This window comes from Salmo salar, chromosome 10 (genome assembly GCF_965601325.2).
Source record: "Salmo salar chromosome 10, fSalSal1, whole genome shotgun sequence".
Lineage (NCBI taxonomy): Eukaryota > Metazoa > Chordata > Actinopteri > Salmoniformes > Salmonidae > Salmo > Salmo salar.
Genome location: NC_138300.1, coordinates 37,471,901 through 37,483,611, shown reverse-complemented (window position 1 = coordinate 37,483,611; position 11,711 = coordinate 37,471,901). Strand labels below are relative to the sequence as shown.

Sequence of the window (11,711 nt, the reverse complement as noted above, 5' to 3'; positions counted from 1 at the left end):
CTTGTGGGGGGATATACACGGCTGTGAAGATAACCGAGGAGAGTTCTCTTGGGAGATAATACGGTCGGCATTTGATTGTGAGGAATTCTAGGTCAGGTGAACAGAAGGAATTAAGTTCCTGTATGTTACAATTACACCATGTGTCGTTAATCATGAAACATACATCCCCGCCCTTCTTCTTACCGGAGAGATGTTTATTCCTGTTGGCTCGATGCACTGAAAATCCCGTTGGCTGTATGGACTCCGACATCATGTCCCCAGCTAGCCATGTTTTCGTGAAACAGAGTATGTTACAATCCCAGATACCTCTTTGGAAAGCAACTCTTGCCCAGATTTCGTTGACTTTGTTAACTAGGGACTAGACATTAGCGAGTAATATACTCGGGATCAGTGGGTGGTGTGCATGTATCCGAAGCCTCACTAGAAGACCGCTCCGGCACCCTCTCCTCCGGTGGCGTTGTTTTGGGTCAGCCTCTGGAATCAGTTCAAATGCCCTGGGAGGTGCAGACAAAGGATCCGCTTTGGGAAAGTCGTATTCCTGGTCGTAAGTTGACATCTCCCTGATATCCAATAGTTCTTCTCGGTTGTATGTAATAACACTTAAGGTTTTCTGGGCTAACAATGTAATAAATAATACATAAAAAAAATAAAAAATACTGCAGTTCCCTAAGGACTAGAAGCGAAGCGCCATCTTGCTCTGCGAGTGGAGCAAGGTTGGTCACCTCTGGTATGAAAATGATGCTTTAGTAATAATAGCCAACTTACTAACATTTCTAACATTTACAAACAAGTTAGATTATTTGTACATTTTGATTCATTCAATGTTGATTCATTGAAGTGTTTAAACTTATTTTAATTGTTAACTTAACATGATTTAAGATGAACTAGTGTCAATGTTCATTGGTCACAGATCACAATTCTGCAATAAAAAGGTGTGAAGGGGATTTGTCTGTAATTTGTCTGTTTCTGTGTTGCTTTCTCAAATGAACATTACCTTTTTGTCCAGTTGTGACCTCTCCAATTGGTTTTATTTGATTGTCACTCAGATTTAATTGTCACTCAGCTTATCATAATAGCATGCATCACCAATGCATGCCAGTATGATGGCATACAGTATGAGGACGTTATTTGCCTAATTGGCATGTGCAATCAATGTGCCCCTTGTCATTGTACATCTGAAGCAGAACATAGCTTAACTAACACATCTTTTGCATTTTGATGAGCTACAGTAACTATATGTTATCAATTTTAAATGATACCATTAGATAATGTATATGAGGCTAACCATAAGCCAAATGTTCTACATTATTTTTCTGACAAATTGTTTAGTGCAAATCCAACCCTTGCATTCTAGGTACTGTACATGAAAATAAGGAGCTGGCAATTTGTAGGCTCATTAAAAATGTCAAAGAAAATAATGTGGCGTGGGTAGTGTTGTAATTCTACCTAGTTTGTTTGAGAATGATTTGAGAAACAGAGACAAAATCAGAAGGTCAATGGCATGGAGCAGGATTGCAGAGATGTTGGCTACCACCCGGTTAGTCAACCCTGCACCTTAGAAGCTGCTGCCCTATGTACATAGACATGGAATAACTGGTCACTTTAATCATGTTTACATACTGCTTTACTCATTTTTTATGTATATACTGTATTCTATTCTACTGTATTTTTGTCAATGCCACTCCGACATTGCTCATTCTAATATTTATATATTTCTTAATTATTTTCTTTACTTTTAGATTTGTGTGCATTGTTGTGAATTGTTAGATACTACTGCACTGTTGGCGCTAGGAACACAAGCATTTTGCTACACCCGCAATAACATCAGGAAAATATGTGTATGTGACCAATAACATTTTATTTCATGGTATGGGTGCAGGCCAGGCAGCAGGCTGTTAGCCAGCCTGCCAGCTTAGTGGAGTCTGCCACTAGCACAGTCAGCGTAGTCAGCTCAGCTTTCCCCATTGAGACCGTGTCTGTGCCTCGATCTAGGTTGGGCAAAATTAAAAATGGCGGTGTTCGCTTTAGCAATCTCACTAGTATAAAGACCTCCTCCATTCCTGCCATTATTGAAAGAGATTGTGATACCTCACATCTCAAAATTGGGTTACTTAATGTTAGATCCCTCACTTCCAAGGCAGTTATAGTCAATGAACTAATCACTGATAATAATCTTGATGTGATTGGCCTGACTGAAACATGGCTTAAGCCTGATGAATTTACTGTGTTAAATGAGGCCTCACCCCCTGGTTACACTAGTGACCATACCCCCCGTGCATCCGGCAAAGGCGGAGGTGTTGCTAACATTTACGATAGCAAATTTCAATTTACAAAAAAAAAAACAATGACGTTTTCGTCTTTTGAGCTTCTAGTCATGAAATCTATGCAGCCTACTCACTCACTTTTTATAGCTACTGTTTACAGGCCTCCTGGGCCATATGCAGTGTTCCTCACTGAGTTCCCTGAATTCCTATCGGATCTTGTAGTCATAGCAGATAATATTCTAATTTTTGGTGACTTTAACATTTACATGGAAAAGTCCACAGACCCACTCCAAAAGGCTTTCGGAGCCATCATCGACTCAGTGGGTTTTGTCCAACATGTCTCTGGACCTACTCACTGCCACAGTCATACTCTGGACCTAGTTTTGTCCCATGGAATAAATGTTGTGGATCTTAATGTTTTTCCTCATAATCCTGGACTATCGGACCACCATTTTATTACGTTTGCAATTGCAACAAATAATCTGCTCAGACCCCAACCAAGGAGCATTAAAAGTCTAAATTCTCAGACAACACAAAGATTCCTTGATGCCCTTCCAGACTGCCTCTGCCTACCCAAGGACGTCAGAGGACACAAATCAGTTAACCACCTAACCGAGGAACTCAATTTAACCTTGCACAATACCCTAGATGCAGTTGCACCCCTAAAAACTAAAAATATCTGTCATAAGAAACTAGCTCCCTGGTATACAGAAAATACACGAGCTCTGAAGCAAGCTTCCAGAAAATTGGAACGGAAATGGCGCCACACCAAACTGGAAGTCTTCCGACTAGCTTGGAAAGACAGTACCGTGCAGTATCGAAGAGCCCTCACTGCTGCTCGATCATCCTATTTTTCCAACTTAATTGAGGAAAATCAGAACAATCCGAAATTTCTTTTTGATACTGTCGCAAAGCTAACTAAAAAGCAGCCTTCGCAAATGGAGGATGGCTTTCACTTCAGCAGTAATAAATTTATGAACTTCTTTGAGGAAAAGATCATGATCATTAGAAAGCAAATTACAGACTCCTCTTTAAATCTGGGTATTCCTCCAAAGCTCCATTGTCCTGAGTCTACACAACTCTGCCAGGACCTAGGATCAAGGGAGATACTAAAGTGTTTTAGTACTATATCTCTTGACACAATGATGAAAATAATCATGGCCTCCAAACCCTCAAGCTGCATACTGGACCCTATTCCAACTAAACTACTGAAAGAGCTGCTTCCTGTGCTTGGCCCTCCTATGTTGAACATAATAAATGGCTCTCTATCCACCGGATGTGTACCAAGCTCACTAAAAGTGGCAGTAATAAAGCCTCTCTTGAAAAAGCCGAATCTTGATCCAGAAATTATAAAAAAAACTATCGGCCTATATCGAATCTTCCATTCCTCTCAAAGATTTTAGAAAAAGCTGTTGCACAGCAACTCACTGCCTTACTGAAGACAAACAATGTATACGAAACGCTTCAGTCTGGTTTTAGACCCCATCATAGCACTGAGACTGCACTTGTGAAGGTGGTAAATGACCTTTTAATGACGTCAGACCGAGGCTCTGCATCTGTCCTCGTGCTCCTAGATCTTAGTGCCGCTTTTGATACCATCGATCACCACATTCTTTTGGAGAGATTGGAAACCCAAATTGGTCTACATGGACAAGTTCTGGCCTGGTTTAGATCTTATCTGTCGGAAAGATATCAGTTTGTGTCTGTGAATGGTTTGTCCTCTGACAAATCAATTGTAAATTTCGGTGTTCCTCAAGGTTCCGTTTTAGGACCACTATTGTTTTCACTATATATTTTACCTCTTGGGGATGTCATTCGAAAACATAATGTTACATTTCACTGCTATGCGGACGACACACAGCTGTACGTTTCAATGAAACATGGTGAAGCCCCAAAATTGCCCTCGCTAGAAGCCTGTGTTTCAGACATAAAGAAGTGGATGGCTGCAAACTTTCTACTTTTAAACTCGGACAAAACAGAGATGCTTGTTCTAGGTCCCAAGAAACAAAGAGATCTTCTGTTGAATCTGACAATTAATCTGGATGGTTGTACAGTCGTCTCAAATAAAACTGTGAAGGACCTCGGCGTTACTCTGGACCCTGATCTCTCTTTTGAAGAACATATCAATACTGTTTCAAGGACAGCTTTTTTCCATCTACGTAACATTGCAAAAATCAGAAATGTTCTGTCCAAAAATGACGCAGAAAAATTAATCCATGCTTTTGTTACTTCTAGGCTGGACTACTGCAATGCTCTACTTTCCGGCTACCCGGATAAAGCACTAAATAAACTTCAGTTAGTGCTAAATACGGCTGCTAGAATCCTGACTAGAACCAAAAAATTTGATCATATTACTCCAGTGCTAGCCTCCCTACACTGGCTTCCTGTTAAGGCAAGGGCTGATTTCAAGGTTTTACTGCTAACCTACAAAGCATTACATGGGCTTGCTCCTACCTATCTTTCCGATTTGGTCCTGCCGTACATACCTACACGTACGCTACGGTCACAAGACGCAGGCCTCCTAATTGTCCCTAGAATTTCTAAGCAAACGGCTGGAGGTAGAGCTTTCTCCTATAGAGCTCCATTTTTATGGAATGGTCTGCCTACCAATGTGAGAGACGCAGACTCAGTCTCAACCTTTAAGTCTTTACTGAAGACTTATCTCTTCAGTAGGTCCTATGATTAAGTATACTCTGGCCCAGGAGTGTGAAGGTGAACGGAAAGGCTGGAGCAACGAACCGCCCTTGCTGTCTCTGCCTTGCCGGTTCCCCTCTTTCCACTGGGATTCTCTGCCTCTAACCCTTTTACAGGGGCTGAGTCACTGGCTTACTGGTGTTCTTCCATGCCGTCCATGGGAGGGGTGCGTCACTTGAGTGGGTTGAGTCACTGACGTGGTCTTCCTGTCTGGGTTGGCGCCCCCCCCTTGGGTTGTGCCATGGCGGAGATCGTTGTGGGCTATACTCGGCCTTGTCTTAGGACGGTAAGTTGGTGGTTGGAGACATCCCTCTAGTGGTGTGGGGGCTGTGCTTTGGCAAAGTGGGTGGGGTTATATCCTGCCTGTTTGGCCCTGTCCGGGGGTATCATCGGATGGGGCCACAGTGTCTTCTGATCCCTCCTGTCTCAGCCTCCAGTATTTATGCTGCAGTAGTTTATGTGTCGGGGGGCTAGGGTCAGTCTGTTACATCTGGAGTATTTCTCTTGTCTTATCCGGTGTCCTGTGTGAATTTAAATATGCTCTCTCTAATTCTCTCTTTCTCTCTTTCTGTCTTTCTCTCGGAGGACCTGAGCCCTAGGACCATGCCTCAGGACTACCTGGTATGATGACTCCTTGCTGTCCCCAGTCCACCTGGCCGTGCTGGTGCTCCAGTTTCAACTGTTCTGCCTGCGGCTATGGAACCCTGACCTGTTCACCGGACGTGCTTGTTGCACCCTCGACAACTACTATGATTATTATTATTTGACCATGCTGGTCATTTATGAACATTTTAACATTTTAACATCTTGACCATGTTCTGTTATAATATCCACCCTGCACAGCCAGAAGAGGACTGGCCACCCCTCATAGCCTGGTTCCTCTCTAGGTTTCTTCCTAGGTTTTTGGCCTTTCTAGGGAGTTTTTCCTAGGGAGTTTTTCCTAGCCACCGTGCTTCTTTCACATGCTTTGCTTGCTGTTTGGGGTTTTAGGCTGGGTTTCTGTACAGCACTTTGAGATATCAGCTGATGTACGAAGGGCTATATAAAAATAAATTTGATTGATTGATTTGATTGATTGATTGATTGATTGATTGATTGATTGATTGATTGATGAGAGAGAGATAGGTTTGCACAACAATGTTTGCAAGTCAAAGCCACAATTTCCTTTACCCAAAGTTCCCATTCATATCCATGTAGGCCTATGTATTTTACAGGAAGTGAGCTTTAATTATCAATGTCATGACACCAGTATAATGAAAGAGCCATAAACTATAATGTATGAGAATCCTGTTAAAATACCGTAATCCAACTGGTAGCGTATTACATGGGAAATTCGTGCTTAGTGTACAATGTTATGTGTGTTACTGGTGATTTCTACCCTTTGGGGAGCAAATTTCACAATTTAATTTAGTCAACACATTCACAACTGGTGGCTTTGATCGCAGTTTTGAAGTTTAGTTTACCCGATGTTCATAGCTAGCAGGCAGCATAAACAAAAATGTGTTGTGCAAGTCTCTCTTCACCTACCATCAGCGCCAACAACCAATGCAATCCTCCTCCATGCCATTGACTTTATGATTTGTCTCTGTATTTTTGCAAAGCAAAATCATATAGAATTGGAAAACCAGACACAGCGATGATTGGCTTTCCTCCATATTTTTTGGGTTGTGCTTGGCCAAAACTAATGACAGGCGGAACTATGTTTTATGAAGGGAAGATTTTCAAGCAAACATTGCTCCTCACCTGATGGTTAACAGCAGCGGTGGCCGCATGCAATTTGCATAATGTAGAGCAGAGCTGAACTTTTTGTATCGCTCACACCTTCCCATTGCTCAGCGTGCCCTGGTTGAAAATGAATAGGGGCGGAATAGGGGCGGACTTCATCTGGCGAATTCGGAAGAGGTGGAAACCATATGTAATCTAGATGTTCACAGGCGATGGCGCATGGGACAGAGAACAAAAATGTGGCACTCCTGATTCCTGTCAGCGTCCCAACCTGCGATTTCAAACCTAACCCGCACCCTAACCACATTCCTAACCCTAATCTTAAATGAAGACCAAAAAGCAAATGTTTGTTTTCACGAATTTTTACGATATAGCCAATTTTGACTTTGTATCTGTGATATCTAGTGTAAACCTAATCTTAACTATAGCCCCTAATTTTAAATGTCAATTTCAGTGGGTTAGGAGTAGGGAGGTCCCAATGACCCGGATAGCACGGACAATCATTCGTTTCATAAATAATTGTTTTCATGCCGCCAGGGGGCGTCTTTACTTCATCGTTCCTTATAATTACCATATTATAGAAATTATTCAATGGATTGTCTTTTTCCCCGTTTCATATATTTTTTTAATATCCTAATATTTACAAACTTATTTGAGGTTTAGTTAAGGATATTTAGCATTAATTTAGCAAACAATTAGTTGTTTTGAGCCTTTCAACAAATACTTGTTTGGGCTGGATTGTGGCCAGGATATTGAAACAAACTGCAGATTTTTCGTGCCGACCAATGAATATAACCCCTGAGCTCTCCATTACTTTAGCACGAGGGGATCACGTTTCTCTCCAGCCAATCCGAGGCAAGGGGATCCCATCTTCCTTTTATAAATCGGACTGGTTTTTGTAGGCGAATGAAAGGTAACCGTTTGGGATAACACAGGACATTTACAGAAGTCTGTACCAGGGTTTTAATCCTATTCCTTACTTGATATAAGGTAATTATTTCTGAATAATGTTCAAAGTTCTAGGATAAACTATGACAATTTCATTGTGTATGTTTATCAAATTTGACTAATTGGTGTGTGCTTTAGTTTTGCACCTCTTAGCCTAATTATACGGTATTTTATTAAATCCTATTACTATGGTTGTTGACCTCCTAGTTATGATTGTGTGCCGCTTTTTGTGTTAATCTGATGGGTAGTGTGTTCTAGACGTATGTTTGCCTGACGACAGAAACCACCGCGCTTTAATTTCCTTCGTTGTAAACTGGGATTAGTAACATTGTAAGTAACCATGACCACACAGCGGTTTGCTGTCATAGCAGCATGCTCTCACGCATGCTACAAACCATGGATTTGACTCGATATTACCAGGATGCTGATAGTGATCTCATAACGTTGGTGCAATTTTAATTTGGCAGCTACTATTACAAAACATCCGCATATAAATCCTATTGTTTTTAGTGTTGAGATGAAATCCCTGGTTGCTGACCAAACTGTCTTGAAGCAGGATGGTGGAGGGGAAGCATCAAGTGTAGCGCACATGCATGGACTCGTCAGTTTAGGGCTCACACATTGTCCATCTGGTTGTTTTGAGTAGATTCAATTTTCACTGTAAATCACTGAATAACTGTAGAATAACATAGAATAACTGTAGACCTGAAATGTTTCAATTCTAAGCATCAAATGCATGTATTGCTCTTTGTTCCAAGGTTTTCAAGGCTCAGTGAAAATGGCCACTTCAGAGAGTGCCAGCTTGAGTAAAGCTGTGAAGCAGCAGTATATGGATCTTCCTCAGGGAGACAAGGTTCAGGCCATGTACATCTGGATAGACGGGACTGGAGAGGGGCTCCGCTGCAAGACCAGAACTCTGGATTCTGAACCCAAGACCATTGATGGTAAGTTTAGCAACCCTTTAAGAAAAACAAATGGCCAATGGGAACTCCTTCCCCATAATGTGATGTGATTGAGATGCATAAAATCAGATGTTTATATTCATAGATCTTAACAAACGTTTCGGCTTACTTCAATAATTAATACATTCTGTGTTTTATACAGATGGCGTAATCATTGAATGATCAAATTCTGATTGATGATAGTCCTTACATTACCCTGAACCTAAAGAGTAGTTGAATCCCTTTAGTTCTGTTAATTTCACTGTTCCCTCTCCAGATCTTCCGGAGTGGAACTTTGATGGTTCCAGTACGTACCAGTCAGAGGGCTCTAACAGCGACATGTATCTGATCCCTGCTGCTATGTTCAGAGATCCCTTCAGGAAAGACCCCAACAAACTGGTCCTGTGTCAAGTGCTCAAATACAACCGCAAGCCTGCAGGTAAGCCTGAGCAGTAAAGTGACCTTGGGACACATATTAGTGTTTCTTATTGGACAAGTTCAGAATTCTACTGACAGTTAATGTCTTTCATTTCGTGCCTACTGAACACAGCCCTCCCTTAAATGGCCCTTGAGTCCAGTCCCAATTGGCTCAGTGTAATGTATTTCTATATTTGTCTCCCACCAGAAACCAATCTCCGGCTGATGTGTAAGAAGATCATGGAGATGGTAGAAAACCAGGTCCCTTGGTTCGGTATGGAACAGGAATACACCATCCTGGGCACAGACGGACATCCTTTTGGTTGGCCTTCAAACGGCTTCCCTGGTCCCCAAGGTCAGTTTGAGAGTTGTCTGTGTCCCAAATGGCACACAATTTCAACGTTTGACCAGATGTATAGGGGAAAAGGGCTGCCATTTCGGACATAGCCTTGGTTTTTCAGCAGACTCTTATCCAGCATGACTTGAAATTGGTACATTCAACTAAAGTACTTAAGTTTGAGAGTTTAAACTGTTCACTGTTTTAACCAATGGCAAAAAAACACTGACATTAAGCCTGTTGATGTGGTGTTTCTGAACAGGTCCCTACTACTGTGGAGTAGGAGCAGACAAGGCGTACGGTAGAGACATCGTAGAAGCCCACTACAGGGCCTGTCTTTATGCCGGGGTTCAGATATGTGGCACCAATGCTGAAGTTATGCCAGCTCAGGTAGGAAACACTGCACATTTTATCAATAGAAATCCTATTGGGGCCCATTTTTACCACAAACACAGATTAAACCTGCCTTTTTAGTCCTGGACTAGGCTTAATTTGTGACTGGGAAATGGCCCAGTGTGTTCTAAAACCTTTAAACTTTCAAGCTAGAATCTCTCATCCCTAAGCCTTATGTGCAGTCTGTATTGTGTCTTCCAGTGGGAGTTCCAGGTGGGTCCTTGTGAAGGGATCAACATGGGAGACCACCTCTGGGCAGCTCGGTTCATCCTGCACCGTGTGTGTGAGGACTTTGGTGTAGTGGCCTCATTTGACCCCAAGCCCATCCCTGGGAACTGGAATGGTGCTGGCTGCCATACCAACTTCAGCACCAAGGAGATGAGAGAAGATGGTGGGTTGAGGTAGGCATGAATTGAGTTTGTGCTGGAAATGCATTAAGGGCCATTTTCCCTGGACCCATATTAATCCTAGGGCTAGAATTCAATGGCATTTTCCATTGAAAGTGCTTCTTAGCAAAGAGGAAGAGGTGACGCGAGGGGTTTCCCTCGCCAAAATCTGTCCAAAATAAGCCCAATGGGTTTATTTTGGACCGAACCTTGTCATCTGCTTTCCCGCCTTTGGGACAACTTCCATTGTTAAGGTGGAGACATGATCATCTCGTCATTATATACAGATCTCTCTTAGTCAAAGACAAGCTAAATCTCTGTCTGGGAAACCGGCATAAGGTTTTTAGTCTTAAATCTCTTTAGCGGTGGATTAACCCCCCCCCCCCCTATCCACAAAGGGCGATTGAGGAGTCGATCGAGAAGCTGGGAAAGAGGCACCGCTACCACATCTGTGCCTACGACCCCAAAGGGGGGCTGGACAACGCGCGCCGGTTGACCGGTCACCACGAAACGTCCAACATCCATGAGTTCTCAGCCGGTGTGGCGAACCGCGGCGCCAGCATCCGCATCCCCCGCTCAGTGGGTCAGGACAAGAAGGGCTACTTCGAGGACCGCCGCCCGTCAGCAAACTGTGACCCATATGCAGTCACAGAAGCCATGATACGCACATGTTTGCTCAGTGAAGTGGGGGAGGAGCCTACAGAATACAGCAAATAAACTAGGTACTCTGTTGGACTGAAATAATCCCCCTTCTCTCCTCTTGAGCTACGCCTCATGAAGTGTCATTCCCAGTACTGTTTTGTCTGACTTTGGAAACCCCTTGTAAATTGCAAGTCTTGACCATCCATGTAGGGCTTGCTTTTTTTTAGCCATAAAAATATATATATTTTACTTGAGATGAATGAGTATGCTTGATGTATTCTGCGGTGTGTTCAGGGTAGCGTAGTCCCTACATTTTTGGCTTGATCACTGCCAATATTGCCATATAATTGATGCTAAGGAATGATTCCAGACATGTCAGTCGGGGAGGGTGAAATGTTTCCTATGTATAGGTCTAGTTTTGTGTATCAATTTGCTACTCATGTTTAACCTGATATACTAACCAAGATGCTGTAGATTTATGACTATGCCATGTGTGGTCTGGCTCGTGTGGTACACAAACCCAAAAGGATCCAAGGTGCATCTGTGTTTTTATACATGTGTGGATCTCTATTGTCTACCATTTAGTAGAAGTTGTATCAAGAACCCATTTTCTTATTTGGAACATTAAAAAATATTTTTAACAATCTGATTCTTCAATTGTACAGTATATCATTTGTTCATGTTAAAGTAAACGGTAGAGCTCAAACGAATGTCTTTTTAGAGCTTTAAAAAAAAAAAAAGGTTTTTTACAATAAGCAGTTGTCAAAGTGCAGTGATTAATTTTAGTTTACAGGCAATCTTTTGTAAGACTTGCTGACTGTAAAGGTAACCTTGTCAGATCAACACTGAGGTGACGTGCTTCTCAATTTAGCCTTTGAGCCAAGGTTGTGCTGATTAATGTGATGAGAGAGTATAATTTATTTCCTGTCCATTCAGGTGGGTCTTTGGACCGCTTGACTGTTCC

The 11,711-nt window shown here is 42.3% G+C and overlaps 1 protein-coding gene across 2 annotated transcripts; it reads left to right on the top strand.

Moving 5' to 3' along the window:
* Positions 1-7,469: 7,469 nt before the first annotated feature.
* On the top strand, positions 7,470-11,396 carry LOC106560331 (glutamine synthetase). 2 transcript variants are annotated; one of them, XM_014123139.1, is made up of 8 exons: positions 7,551-7,673; positions 7,880-7,961; positions 8,390-8,575; positions 8,850-9,011; positions 9,198-9,344; positions 9,589-9,716; positions 9,921-10,120; positions 10,504-11,396. In XM_014123139.1, the coding sequence occupies exons 3-8, from the start codon at positions 8,410-8,412 to the stop codon at positions 10,820-10,822; spliced, it is 1,122 nt and encodes a 373-aa protein (XP_013978614.1). In that variant the 5' UTR covers positions 7,551-7,673; positions 7,880-7,961; positions 8,390-8,409; the 3' UTR covers positions 10,823-11,396. The 2 variants fall into 2 exon arrangements, with proteins under 2 accessions (XP_013978613.1, XP_013978614.1); XM_014123138.3 differs by lacking the exon at positions 7,880-7,961 and having other exon boundaries at positions 7,470-7,673.
* Positions 11,397-11,711: the final 315 nt, after the last annotated feature.